This window comes from Panicum virgatum, chromosome 8K (genome assembly GCF_016808335.1).
Source record: "Panicum virgatum strain AP13 chromosome 8K, P.virgatum_v5, whole genome shotgun sequence".
In the NCBI taxonomy this organism is placed as follows: domain Eukaryota; kingdom Viridiplantae; phylum Streptophyta; class Magnoliopsida; order Poales; family Poaceae; genus Panicum; species Panicum virgatum.
Window position 1 is genome coordinate 29,343,279 of NC_053143.1, and position 15,682 is coordinate 29,358,960.

At 44.8% G+C, this 15,682-nt stretch overlaps 1 protein-coding gene across 1 annotated transcript; it reads left to right on the forward strand.

Moving 5' to 3' along the window:
* The first annotated feature begins 11,048 nt into the window (after window positions 1-11,048).
* Window positions 11,049-12,825, forward strand: LOC120646247 (berberine bridge enzyme-like Cyn d 4). Its single transcript, XM_039922909.1, has one exon. The coding sequence runs from the start codon at window positions 11,049-11,051 to the stop codon at window positions 12,645-12,647; it is 1,599 nt and encodes a 532-aa protein (XP_039778843.1). The 3' UTR covers window positions 12,648-12,825.
* The last annotated feature ends 2,857 nt before the right edge of the window (window positions 12,826-15,682 follow it).

The window sequence follows — 15,682 nt, forward strand, 5'->3', positions numbered from 1 at the left end:
CGGTGGTCCGCTTGACCTTTGAAATGCGTGCCCTTCTTTCGTACCGCATGCCTGATGAGAAGAAACCGACAATGACCCATGTATACAACCTTCTTACAGTGAGTCAACCATATATTATCGGTATCATCTAAATAATGTGTGCATGCTTTATATCCCTTGTTCGAATGTCCTGACAAGTTACTAAGAGCAGGCCAGTCATTGATCATTACGAACAGCAATGCTCGTAAGTTGAAGTTTTCCTGTTTGTATTCATCCCACATCCGTACACCTTCATCGCCCCAGAGCAATAAGAGTTCTTCGACCAATGGTCTTAGGTACACATCAATGTCATTTCCGAGCTGCTTTCGGCCTGGGATAAGCACTGGCATCATGATAAACCTCCGTTTCATGCAAAACCATGGTGGAAGATTGTACATACAAAGAGTCACAGGCCCAGTGCTATGACCATTGCTCATCTCACCAAAAGGATTCATGTCATTCGTACCCAAACCGAACCTTATGTTTCTCGCATCCAAATCAAATTCAGGGTACGTTCTATCTATTTTTCTCCACTGCGACCCATCAGCGGGGTGTCTCAACATCGAGTCTTGCTTGCGTTACTCTTTGTGCCATCGCATCAACTTAGCATTATCTTTATTTCTAAACAGACGCTTCAAATGTGGTATTATAGGCGAATACCACATAACCTTCGCAGGAACTCACTTCCGGGGAGGCTCCCCCTCAACATTGCCAGGATCATCTTTTCTAATCTTGTAATGCAATGCACTGCATATGGGACATGCATCCAAATTCTCGTACTCGCCTCGGTAGAGGATGCAGTCGTTGGGGCATGCATGTATCTTTTGCACTTCCAATCCTAGAGGGCAAACAAGTTGTTTGGCTTCATACGTTGTGGTAGGTAATTTGTTGTCCTTAGGAAGTATTTTTTTAACAAGTTTGAGTAATTCACCAAATCCCTTATCGGATACACCATTTATCGCCTTCCATTGTAGCAACTCCAAGGTGGTGCCAAGTTTCTTCAATCCATTTTGACAATCTGGGTACAACAACTTACGGTGGTCGTCTAACATCTTCTAGAACTTCAACCTCTCTGTTTCACTTTCACAGTCTGCCTGCACATTGTGCAATGCCTGCCCCAGATCATCGCTGGGATCATTTTCTGCTACATCTACTTCGGGCTCTTCCATGGGAATATCGTCATCGAATGCACCGAATCCAGCATTCCCGCGAAAGTGGTCGTTAAAATCTTCTTCTTCATTGTCTTCCATGGTAACCCCCTGTTCTCCGTGCTTCGTCCAACAAACATACTTCTCCATGAAACCATTTGCGAATGTGGCTTTGTAGGATTCTTGAAGATGAGTAATCCTTGTTATTGTTGCAATGAACACACGGACAACACATAAAACCATTCTGCTTGTTTGCCTCAGCCACAGACAAAAAATAATGTAGGCCTTCAATGAATTCGTTCAAACGTCGGTCAGCATTGTACATCCATTGCCGGTCCATCTGCATTTTAAAGAAATCAATTTGAATTCTTTACATGTATCGAATAAATAAAATATATCAAACCTAAATTAAACTAAATGCAACATAACATGAATAATTAAAAGATTTGCAATATCCATCATACATCTTGATTAATTAAATGGAGTACTTAATCCATTACAGAAGTTAACAAAGGAGTACTCAATATGAAACTTAAAAATTTGGACAACAACACATAGATTTTCAACTGTCCTTGCGTGGGAATGCATAATGCTCTAATGGATTTCTTGCTGGCGCAGAAGAAGATGGCGGACTTGAAACCTTCGAGTTTGGTGGTGACGAATCGTAACACCGCAATAAATTCTCAAGATCAAACGGAGGTTCCTCGCCCCTTTCCACACATTCTCTATATTCTTTTTCCAAATAACGGAGCGCTGCCCTATGAAAAGCACTAGGTTTCTTGGACCGACGATCTACTCGAGTTGTGCCCTTCTCTCTAGAAGGACAACGATCACCCCACCAGCGCCACTCCCTCCAGCTGCTGAAGCCATATTCTACTGGAAAATACCTTTATTTTTCACAAAATTATAAATTCTTACCATTACAATGCAAATATTATTTACTATTATAATTACAATGATCAGATTAATAACTCTTGCAAATAACAATGAAATCATATAAAAAAGACGAAATCTCTATAACTCCTAATTATTTTGACACCCTTTAGTTTTAGGAGAACACTCTTTTCAATATTCAGAAACCCATTAGAAAAAAAACTTTATTTTAGAAAATGTATATGTCGGTAACCTCGACCCTGCGGTGATGACACTGTCTTTCGAGGGGACACGGTGCTATACAAGTACGTCACCAATAGGCCAGTCGTAATACTAACATTTACGGTTGATAGGAACACAACACTTGGCACAGGCAGCATGCTCGTTGATATGCTCTCAGTGCAACAACGACCACGCTGACTGTGCCAAATGCTGTGTTCGTATTAACCGCAAGTGCTGGTGTTGCGATCAGCCATTGGTGACGTCCTTATAACGCATCGTGTATCCCCGAAATGTAGTGCCACCACCGTTGAATGGAGATTAACGACGTATACTTGTTTCGAAATAAAGATTTTTTTAAGCTTCTAGATGATTTCAGTGTGAGCATGAATGAATACATCACTAGAGTGTCAAAATAATCCATTCATAATACAAAAATTCTAATATATTCATTTCATTAATTCATTCATGAATACAAAAATCAACTATCCACAATATGGTCATATATACAAGTACATCACATGAAGTGTCTACACTCATTCTAAAAATTTCTACTATCCACATACTCATTTAAATCTAAAAGAAAATCACACCTACATATGCAATCTAAATGTCCAAGAAATGAGCTAGCTACACATTTTCTCTATTTGTAAAGCATGAAATGAGCTATACAAGCCAAGGAAGAAGAGAAAAACAAGCCCCAAACCTTTAGCGCCGATGGATGGACGGGGGAATCAAAGATCTTCACAAATGTTGTGAAGAAATGAGCAAGAACTCCCCTCTCCCGAGCCAAAAACAGCAAGAACAAGTGAGCTGAATGGCTCAGACGGGGGGGGAGAGGGAAGGGGATAAGGAGGCCAAGGAGTTTTGTCCCGGTTGGTGCCTCCAACACCAACCGGGACAAAAGGCCCATGTCCCCCCGCTGGCCGGGCTAGCCGTTGGACCCGGGATAAAAGCCACCTATTGTCCCGGGCCCAAAGGCAGCCGGGACAAATGGCCTTGAACAAATGTCTGTTCTGTAGTAGTGTTTATGCGAGTGGGGTACAAATTGGACGTGCCCTACTACGACCCAGATAGGAATCCAGTGCACCAACGAGTAGTGGGTATGCGCTAGGGGGGTATGAACGGGGCGGGTGAGAAAAATAATTAGTTCTGGGTAGAAACACTCTCCAACTCGCAGTTTTTATTGGTCTCCAGCCCCTCCCACCTCCCTCGACCCTGACAGGTGGGTTCGGCGTGAGGGGTACGACAGCCGATTTGAGGGAGAAAAAATTTCAATTGTTTTCGATATTTATAGTATAGATTTACCTAGATCAAGGTCCGACAGGTCTATATATAAAACACTGTTTTTTATATTTGCATTTCAAATAAAACTCAAAAAAAAGCTCCCGCTTGGTGGGAATGATTTGATGACCGAAATTATAAGAGGGGTAAAACTAAAAGAAGTTGAGCAGAGTGCAAAGTCTTAGAACTAACTGTTAATTTCAAGATGTTTGAAATATATAATAAGACAACCTTATTAATGTATTATTTGTAGCAGTGGCAGATGCAAAACTGAGTCCTAAGAGAGCCTCTGCTTTTGTTCCTCCTCCCGTCTCCCCTTCCCTTCTTCTTACTTGAAACGAACATGGCACCATTTATGCCATTTCAAGTGATTTTGGTGATCGATTAACAACACAATCAATGGGATTAATACTTTTGTTAAGTAAACATTTCTAGATCCCAGGGATGAAGTAAAAAGGCCATGCAAAGCAAAATACGAAGAAAGAACTCAAAGAAACATTGAATTGGACGAGTTCTGTAGAAATCAGTAGCACCGGTTGAACCGATGCCTAAGCATCGGTGCATCCGATGGTTGTCGGATGATCCAATGACCTAGCTTTTGATGCAAGTCTGAGAGGCACCGGTTGAACCGACGACTCCATGACAGGCATCGGTGCATTGAGCATACCATGTTCCAGAGATGATGTAAAGCACTCGATCCTTTCATGTGGTATCAGAACCGGGACTCACTTGTCTCACAAACAAAGCCAATTCTATTGGCAAATTTGTGTTTACCGGCTCATTAGATCGGTAGGCTTCACCGCCTAGTGAGTTAGCTCTTTTAGGGGAAGGGATGGATTCTCTAGGACCTCCTCCACGTTTCGATGGCACGGGCTTCCAACGATGGAAGATTCTAATGCAATCACACCTCCAAGCAAAGGGCCTAAATGTTTGGAGAGTTACGAGTGAAGGAACTAAAAGCAATAATCAACAAGAGAGGCAATATGATGCTATAGACAAGTGTGCTATTTTAAACGCTCTTGGTGAAAATGGGTTCAACCGTGGTTTGCTTGCGAAAATGCTAATGTTTTATGGAAAACTATTAGTGAGAACCATGAAGGCACAAAAGATGTTGCAAATGAAAAATATCATGTTCTCATTGATAAACTTAATAGTTTCAAGCAACTTGATCATGAAAATGCCGAAATTATGTACTCACGGTTGAATATTCTTGTGAATGAGATTAATTCTTTAGATGTGAAGAAAATTGAAGATTTGGAACTCATTCGCAAGATCCTTCACTCGCTTCGAAGGCCGGACTATGATTTGGTGACAACAATTCTATATGAGAAAGATCTCAACACAATGACACCAAACAAAGTCCTAAATAAGGTGATTGCCTATGAGCTACGCCATGATATCAAGCCAAGAACGTCACCTTATTCAACAACACATAGTGCACTTGCATGCAAGCAAGTCAAAAAGTTGAAGAAGATGGCCATCAAAGGTAGCTCAAGTGAAGAGGAAGAAGAGGAGGTATGCCAAAGCTCCTCAAGTGATGATCAAGAGCCAATGAACCTCTACCTTTACAAGCAAGTAAAGAAGATGAACAAATGCTTGAAGGAAATCAACTCCATGGGGTATGTGGTCTTCCTCAAAGATGGGCCTCACCATCAACTTATGAAGGTTGAGAAGAAGTTCAAGAAAAACAAGCAAAAGAAGGAGAAAAAGCCCAAGCATGAATCATTTGCCATATTTGGTGAATGGGTTAGTGGTGGTGAAGAATCAAGTGCTAGCTCAAGCGATGAATCAAGCAAGAGATTCACCACCCGCACCAACTTCGGATCATCATCAAACACTTGCCTTATGGTCAAAGGTATGGATAGCAATGTAAGTGATGATGACTCCGATTCTCCTTCAATTGATGAACTTCTTGACCTTGTTCATGAGCACCAAAAAGTCATTAAGAAGCAATCAAAATAAATTAAAAACCTTAGTGCTCTCAAAGATCTAAATGCTTCTCTTGCTACAAACTTTGTAGATTTGATGTGCAAATTCAATTTGCTTAGCAAGGAGCATGAAGAGCTTAAATTAAAATTTGAGAGCATTAATGATACTAATGATTCTTTGGAAATGAAGCAAACTATCCCTTGTGCAATTCATATCTCTAGGGTAGATGCTTCAACTTCTTGCATTGATTTAATTGATGATTCTTGCTCTAACCCTTGCAATGAAAGATGCAATGAGAATGTTGTTGTAGAATCATGTGATGATCTCATTGCCAAGGAGAATGATGAGCTCAAGCAAGAAGTGGAAAGGCTCATGATGGACTTTTATAGATTGAAGGGCAAAGGCATGGAGAGTAATGTCCAACCTTCTCAAGATAACCGTGAGAACATGGTGAAGAAGCTTGAGAAGGGATCCACCGTGACTTGCTCTAAGTGCCACAAAGAAGGCCACAAGTCCAACAAGTATCCTCAACCAAGGAAGAAGCTTTCGGATGAGAAGAATAAGAAGAAGCTTACAATCAAAAGTTCTCTCATCTACACCAAGCCCAACCGGAGGAACAAAAGCAATATCACCTCCTATGTGATCAATAAGAAAACAAATGGCAAGGTGGTTGCTCACAAGGTTGGGAAGCAAGAAAGGAGTTGGAACCGCCCCATTTGGGTGCCCAAGGATGTCATCATCAATATGAAGGGGCCTCAAATGGTGTGGGTTCCAAAGGAGACTTGAAGCCCAAAAATGGCTTCGGGGGATTTGGAGGCTTAGCCCACAAGTTGAAATGAAGGTTCAAGCCAAAGAAGCTAAGCTCACAACTTGGACATTTGTTGCCCAAGTCCCCCATAAGGTAATGGTAGCTAGAATCCAATTCAAGCATCATGTAGCTCCATTGCTCTTGCTAGGTTGTTTGTATTGCATCACCTAGTGTTATATATGGTGGGTTGCTTGTGTCATGACTCTAACCCATGAGCAACCTACATGGTTTGATAAGTGTGTAGAAAGCTACACAAGATTACCCTTCATGGTACATGGACTTCATGAGGTATGTATTTCATATGTGTACCATGAACACAAGCTATAGGGTAAACTTCCCAATTGTGTCAAAATCAACGTGCATACATTTGCTTTGTGATTCAAACACTAAATGCACACATTTAGGGGGAGTTCACTCTATGGCTTGTGATTTTGAGACTAACATGTTTGCTAGCTTATTTTTTGTAGTCTCACGTGGACTTAGCACTCTAAGAGAATGTTTCTCACGATCAATGTGAACAAACAACTCTATAAGAGTGATTAGATAAATTGTGCTTTCATGCATATTGAGCCATGCTCTATTGAACTTAAATGCTCATATCTAAGTTCATAGGCTATGTGCTCATACATTTTCTTAACCTTGGTGTACCAAGTGCTCTTCTTTTAAAGACTTTCAATTGGTTGCAAGTCACTTTCAAATTGGTACATGCAAGGTAAATAGAATGTCCCCCGGAGGTATGCAAGGTTCTAAACTCATTCAATTGGTATAATTGTCAAATTCTTATCCTTTTTAGAGCTACCTCCGTGCATGATATGATCTAAGCTTTCTAGTTATAACATCTAGTTGTGCACTTGATTTTCATATTATCTTTTTGTGCACATACTTGTGGAAAGCTTAGCTCATATTATGCTAGTTTCGTGATCTTTTTGTGCACGAAAGCTTAGCTCATGTCATGCTAGTTTCGTGATTTTGTGATCCACCATAGTAATTTTTTCAATTGGTATCTTCATTGATATCATACAATTGGATCATGAGTCACGGAGCTAACTCCCTAGGCTACTAATCTTCTCTTGAGCTATATTGTTTTTCAAGAACTTTTTAGGAGCAAGACTTTTTAGGTGATTTGATTCCAAAGGAGGAGAAATGTGGATCAAAGCAAGGTATTTTCTCAAGGAGAAGAAGCATATTCCAAAGAGAGAGAAATACCTAAGTGAATCAAGTCATGAGGGAGAAGTAGCAAGATAGGGGGAGGAACAAAGGGGGAAATCATAGTTTTAGGGGGAGGCCAAGTCATTGGAAATCATAGTTTTAGGGGGAGGCCAAGTCATCATTGGATGATGGTAAACATCCAAGCAAGCGTAAACGGTTTCAATTGATTCAAGTGATTAAATTTGTCAATTTTTGCAAATATTATGCTTGCTTTGATTGTGTTGTCATCAATCACCAAAAAGGGGGAGATTGAAATGAACATGTCACCATTTATGCCATTTCGAGTGATTTTGGTGATCGATTAACAACGCAATCAATGTGATTAATACTTTTGTTAAGTAAACATTTCTAGATCCCAGGGATGAAGTAAAAAGGCCATGCAAAACAAAACACGAAGAAAGAACTCAAAGAAATATTGAATTGGACGAGTTCTGCAGAAATCAGTAGCACCGGTTGAACCGATGCCTAAGCATCGGTGCATCCGATGGTTGTCGGATGATCCGATGACCTGGCTTTTGATGCAAGTCTGATAGGCACCGGTTGAACCGACGACTCCATGACAGGCATCGGTGCATTGAGCATATCATGTTCCAGAGACGATGTAAAGCACCCGATCCTTTCATTACTCCTCAAATTTCGGGGGGGGGGGGGGGGGGGGTCCTCCATGGAATTCCTAGGTAGAGAGGGTCCAGCCCCGGCCCACGTTGGATCCGCCACTGATTAGCAGCTTTTGATGAATTCATTCTGTACTTGTACTACATGCTAAGTTCGCCGTGCACCCAAACTTGTCAGTGCTGGTCCAAACAAAGCATACTGCTAAGGTGCTACAGAAGATTTTACTGTTTACTCGCAACTGAAATACGATTGTCTTCGTTCTCCCAAAACAGATCCAATGTGTGCCCTAGAACCAGCTGGCGCCAAAGACTCTGTCAATAGCCACTTCACGTGCATTCTTGTTTTGCAGCCTCCTACCAGCTTCCTTCGCCCTGACAGGGGCTTAGATTTCATCACGAGGAGATGAGTTAACTTACCAAGAACTCAACTTGACCTTGACCCCTTCAATCTTCATGAACGTGGTAGAGTAGTATCTGTATAAATCGAGTTATTTTGACCCGATTAGTCCTTCTTTTAGAGCAAAGTTAAAGCACTGAATCTCAAGATCAGTCCTCTTGTTAATCGTGATCATCAAGTTTAGTTTAATATCATCGGTGTCCGCGCTCTCAACTGATGCTGTGCGCGCGAAGCAACTTGGCAAATTGATCTGCCTGTCAACAACTGCGCATCAGATGCACGATGACTTCAGAAGCACCTCAACGTTTCTTGCCCCGACTTCGGTACATGGTATCAAAACAAGTTGAAATTAAGGATCATTTGTTAAGATGCATCGGTAGTATCTCAATCTTTTTTTTAATTATTACTCCCTCCTTCCCTGTTTATAAGGCATACACATATATCAAGATTCAAACCTTGTCATCTTTGACCAATAATTTGACTATTAAATTTTTATTTTTATAATGCAAATTTCATATGATTGGATTCATAATCAAATATATTTTACAATGATTATAAGTTTATAATCAAAAGTGATATAATATATGATAAATAAATGGTCAAAGTATTGTTTAGAAGACCGTGTCATGTTCCACCATGCCTTATAAACGGGGAAGGAGGGAGTAGTAAGATTCTGGTAAAGGACGAGGTCAAGTAGTCTATGTCGATGCAAATAATCAACTTGCAGAAAGTAATTTTGCCGGTCAACTTATTAACTGATGCAGTGCAGATGAACATGGAACGTAGGCCCTGTTTGGAGAACTATCTCAGGATTAGTTTTTGGGCTATTCTTTAGCCCATAGAAATAGCCCTCCACCAAAATAACTCTTGACTTGTTTGGATCCAAGAGCTATTTAACATTTAATGTTCTTTCCCAATCATTGGAGCCCCATTATCTCTCTTTTGCCGCAGGATCTAGAATGCTTGCTACGATGTGTCCCTTTGCGTGCCTACCTCATGGCGCCCACCCAGACCGCTCCACGCCTCCACCTGCGGCGCCTCCGACCCGCCCACCACGGGCACTAGCGCGCCCGCCGCGTGCCTGTCCGCGCGCCCAGGCATGGCATGCCCCAGCGCCGTCACCGCTAGCCCCAGCGACCACGACCGCCAGCGCACGCTCCTCCACCAGCGCCACTAGGCCCTCCATGACCCGCTCGGCGGCGCCCCCGCGTTGACCCTGCCCTCCGGCGAGCCGGCCGCGCCAATGACCTTGCCGAGCCTGGCACCCTAGCCACCCACTCCTCCCAGCCCACCACCACAGCAGCCTCGACCTCCCTGAGGCCGACCAATGCAAGGACCGCCATGGCCTTGGCCTGGAGATCGTCGCTGGCCCCAGAGACGAAGGCGACCTCAACGAGCGCGGCCATGGTGGTGAGTGGGGGCCGGATATAACGGTACGCAAGGCGGCGGCGCGGGCATGGCGAGGCGGCGGCATTGGCGGATGGGTGAGGTGGCGGCGCTGGCGTGGTGAACGGCGGCACAGGCGGGTGAAGGCGGCAGCGCAGGTGGCTGGAGGCATCGGCAAAGGTGCAGGCAGATCAGAGCAGCCCAGAAGCAGAGGAAGGCGGCGAGCTCGGAGGCGGAGGCATAGGCGGCTTAGGGAGGCGGCGGCGAAGGAGTAGGAGGGCGGCGGCTCGCAGGGATCTGGTGCGGGTGGGAGGGGGGAGAGAGATTAACTTTTTTAGTGGATCCCACTTAAAATAGCCCAAATATCACCCCTTGGGGGAGATAGTTTTTTGGGTAGTTTATTTCAAAATAACCCACATGTTTGGCTCTTGGAGGATTATTTGGGCTATTTGAGGGGTGGGCTAAAAAATAACCCGGCATCCAAACAGGGCCATAGTTATTAACTCTAACTTTGGGATCTACTCTTCACCTAGCTAATAATAACAGGTTTTGCTCGAGGCATTGACATGGATAATAGTAAATTACATATATTCAGCAAATCATGTGTCGGCATTGAACCACGCAGTTTATTGGTTAGCCAGCCAAGTGAGCATGACTGGATCGGCAATCAAGAATGTGTTGACAAGAATTGAGTGGCGTCCACATCTATTAAAAGATATATAGAACACTGTTTATGTTAGCTATAGCACACTGTTTCACATAACATATTTGGTGCAAACTAAATCTTCATGAAAACCCATGCAACCATGACAAAAAAAATTATCTAAATTCACGAAAAAGATCACACATGTAGATAATATGATGATACACAACCTAGTTTGGACAAGATATTTTATAAGGTTGTGTATCATCATATTGAAGTTAGTTGGGACAAGATATTTTACAAGGTTGTGTATCATCATATCATCTACATGTGTACTTTTTTCATGAATTTAGATGACTTTTTATGCCGTGGTTTGCACGGGTTTTCAAAAAAGTTGTGGTTTTCATTAGATATGTTCTCTTGTTTAAAGTGCTGAGCAGCACACTACTACATACTAGGTATACTGCTATATATAGAGCCAATGCAACCAATAGCAGCATCCAAACCCAAGCTTGCCCAAATGGCAGATTCTTCCGAAACAATGGCACTAGCTGTGGCCATCCTGTGCTGCTTCCTGTGCGGCAACGCCTTCCTCACTTCATCAGCCTCCCCCGATTCCTTCCTCCAATGCCTCTCGGCGATGCTGCCGAGCGAGCTGGTGTACCAGCAGAGCTCGAGCGGCTTCACGTCCGTGCTGGAGTCCTCCGTGCAGAACCCCAAGTTCCTGACCAACACCACGGTGCGGCCGCTGTGCATCGTCACGGCGTCCAGCGTCCCCCACGTCCAGGCCGCCGTGCGCTGCGGCCGCTGGCACGGCGTGCGCCTCCGCGTGCGCAGCGGCGGGCACGACTACGAGGGCCTCTCCTACCGCTCCGTCCGGCCGGAGGTGTTCGCGGTGCTCGACCTCGCCAGGCTCCGCGGCGTGCGTGTCGTGCCCGGGGAGGCCAGCGCGTGGGCGGACGCCGGCGCGACGCTGGGCGAGCTCTACTACGCCGTCGGCACGGCTAACCCGGGGTTCCTGTTCCCGGGCGGCGTGTGCGCGACGGTCGGCGTCAGCGGCTTCGTCAGCGGCGGCGGCATCGGCCTGACGATGCGCAAGTACGGCGTCGGGGGCGACAACGTCCTCGACGCCAGGATCGTGAACGCCGACGGCGACGTCCTCGACCGGGCCGCCATGGGGGAGGACCTCTTCTGGGCCATCCGCGGCGGCGGCGGCGAGAGCTTCGGCGTCGTGGTGGCGTGGCGGCTGAAGCTCTCCCGGGTCCCGCCGACGGTGACGGTGGCCAACAACCTCCGCACGATGGAGCAGGGCGTCGCCGACCTCCTCGCCAAGTGGGAGACGACCATCCTCGCCCCCTCCCTCCCGGCGGACCTCACCATCCGGGTCGCCCTGCAGGAGCGGCACGCCTTGTTCCAGACCCTCTACCTCGGGCGGTGCTCCGACCTCATCCGCACGGTGGGCGGCGTCTTCCCGGAGCTCGGCATGACGGCGGCCGACTGCAACGAGATGAGCTGGCTGCGCGCCATGGCGTTCATCTACTTCGGCAACACCGGCACGCCGGCGGAGGGTCTCCTCAACCGGACCAACTCCCTGGGCACCTACTTCAAGAGCAAGTCCGACTACGTGCGCCGCGCCGTCGGCCGGGCCGGCTGGGAGAGCCTGTTCCAGCAGCAGCTCTCCCGGAACGGCAACATGCTCATGATCCTGGAGCCGCACGGCGGCGCGGTCGGCGGCGGCAACACGAACGCCACCTCGCCGTACCCGCACCGCCGCGGCGTGCTGTTCAACATCCAGTACGGGTCCATGTGGTGGGGCGAGGCCAACGGCACGGCGGCGGCGGCGGCGCTCGGGTGGCTCGACGGCCTCTACGCGTTCATGGGGCAGTACGCGACCAGCAACCCCAGGGAAGCCTTCGCCAACTACCGCGACCTGGACCTCGGCCAGAACGTCGTCGGCCGGGACGGCGTGTCGTCGTACTCGAGCGGGAGGGTGTGGGCGGAGAGGTACTTCATGGGGAACTACCGTCGGCTGGCGGCGGTGAAGGCGATGGTGGATCCCAGCGACTACTTCAGGAACGAGCAGAGCATCCCACCACTGCCAAAGACTTTAAGACATTAGGGCTTCGAATAACTCGAATCCCGGCCAAATCCATGCAGGATTAGCCAAGGATTCGGGGTGACTAATTATTGTGAATCTCAAACTTGAAAATGTAAGTCTCTCTCAATCCGTCAGCCTTGTTTTTAATTTTGTTTGAAGCATCTTGTTGTAAGAATAAATGCAATACACGATGAGATCATATATGTGTACGGGTGCTGGTACGTGCATTGCTACGGTTAAAATAATATTTTTAATATATGATATTGTATATATAATTTAGATTTACCCTACATGATTATATGAATTGAAGAAACTCGTTACAAACTGTCTCATAAAAATTCTAATCTAATATCTTGTCATACTATAATTTGTTCAAGGACTGCCGTTCCTATTCATCCCAGCAAACTATGATAAGGTGCGGAAAAACTTCTGCAAGCACTGCCGGAAACCGATTGTTTGCCGAGTGTGTATAAAAAAACGCACGGCAAACAATATTTACTCGGCAAAGACAATATTTGCCGAGTGCAGAAAACTGGACACTCGACAAATCGAATCTTTGCCGAGTGCCACATAAAAAGCACTTGGCAAACCTCAGCATGTGCCCGCCACATGCAATGGCTGCCGCACGGCCGTCAAGCACAGCATTGGCCGATAGTGTTTACCGAGTGCCTATTAATGACACTCGGCAAAGATTTTGCGGAGTGTTTTTTTAGTACACTCAGCAAATATGCAACTTTGCCGAGTGTCTATTTTAGCCCTCGGCAAATTTTTAAAAAATATTTTCCTTCTGTCCTGCAAACTTTTTTTCCCTATCCCCATAATATACATGGTACTCCATGTTAAGGTTTGATATATTTCTCGATCTATTTGCTATATTTAGTTAATTTATTTCATCATTATGTATTTTTTGTGGATAAGTCAAATTTGAACCGCAAGTAATTTGAATAATGGAATATAATGAATGGAAAAATGATATTCATGTTACTAAGTCCAATGTGAGGCCTTATCCAGGAAATGAAAGAAAATTTCTGTCACACCTGGTTTTGAAAGCAAAACATAAATCACATGTGTGCCAGGATCAAGTTTCACACATGCGACGACTTCAGTAGAATAGCATAACAATGTAAAAGCGTAAATAGAGAGTATTAACCATTAGTACATGACTGAAAGTCTCATAAACGAATAACTCTAAACGAAAATACTAGCAGCGGATCTTCAAGATAACACCACAGGCAGCTGAATGAAGGAGCCCGCACGCCTAGAATTCTTCAAAATCTCCGGTGAACTCTTCTAAATTCACCGAGTCTGAGCAGCAATCCGGGCGTTGTAGATGCAATATAAATAAACAAGCCTGAGCACATATCGTACTCAACAAATGGGAAATAATATGACATGCATGGCTTTATAAGTGGAAAGCTGATGGGTTGAGCAGTTAGCAATTTTAGTTAGTCAAATTTTATTAAGCAGCTAATTGCTAGCAAGTATCAGTGTATACCAACCTAAAATTAATATAAGCATGATCCCATAAGTAAACATAAATAAACAATTTAATCCGTCTTCAAGTTCAAATTATCATGTGAGGGTCCAGGCCGTTCTTGACCGTGAGCACGGCTAATCGATTAGTTTTACACTCTGCAGAGGTTGTACATCTTTACCCACAAGTCATGTTTCTCATATATGCCCGGGTTAATTGCTCCCTTAAATACTTCCTTTGGTGAGGGGTATGGGATTCACTACAAGACATTTACAAAGATTCTTTAGAGAGTGGTAACCCGCTAAGGTTTCAGTGTCTGGTGCACATAAACCTCCCTAATGGAGCAGTGCCTTAGCAAAGCCCACTCTCCAAGAGGACCGGGTTATACAGCGACTCAGTCCCCCCTCTTGCCCTTTTGGTAAGATTACCCCAAACTAAAGTTTCTAATTAATTGGCCAAGCCAGAGCCATATAGCCTTGTAGTTGCACTGTTGTCCTGGGTGGTCGCTCCATGTTTCGATTAAACAAGGGTATTCTTGTAATTTAAGCATAGCAACGGAACATGAATAAAGTCAATAGTAACAATGTTGTTTATTACCGCTCAGTTGAGCAAACTAAGAATCATCTACCAGTAAATTAATTAAGAATCCCGGTTGCAAGGCATGGGTAGAACAAACTAGGCATGATCCTTAATAGGAAACCCATCAAATTAATGCAAAGCAATAATAAGTAAACGTGATAATTAAATTGCATATCATAGGTGTAAACAGGCATGTTCAAAGACACTTGACTTTCTCAACTTCCCACTGCTGCTTAGAGTCTTCAAAAGCTTGATCTTTAGTTCCCACGAATTCCGAACCGTCTACGCGTATCAATCAAGTACATACAAGCAAATGATAGAATAAAATAAGAAAACAGCAAACAGTATGAACAGTACAAAATAATAGTACAAAATAAAACTACGCGTCAAGATGATCATTTGGACATAAAGATCACTTAAAACGGATTAGAAACACAAAAGATATGGTTAAAACAAGGTGTAGGGACTTTTCTGCGAGAAAACTAAACTTCCAGGGACCTATCTGAGAGAAACTGAGGGTATAAATATAATTACATATAAAAACAGAAGGTTTAAAGTGTAAAAGATTAAAACTGGACGGCGGGTGAAATTCTATAAAAGATCAGGGCTAAAATGGAAATAAAAGGACTGGAATGTAATTATTTTTGAACTGCGATGGACTGCGGGTTGATTCTGGAAAAACAGAGGGGCTCTTTTGCAAAAGAAACTAGGCTTGACCGGTATAAGGGCTGTTTGACTCGGGCTAGATCCGATCTAGCCCGTTGGATTTAGATCCGGCGGCTCAGGATGATTGGGTGGAGCAGGCGGCGGCGCTGGTCGCCGGCGGCGGCTCACCGCCGTATCACGTAAATGCAATTCCAGACGCATTTTCAAACGCAATTTGGACAGGGAGAACGAGGGGGTGATGGCAAACTCAGTTTTGGGCTCTGCATGGGGCGACGGCACGGCGGTGAGGCGGCACGGTGGGGCTCCGGCGAGCAATTGAGCACGCGCGGAAGCGAGA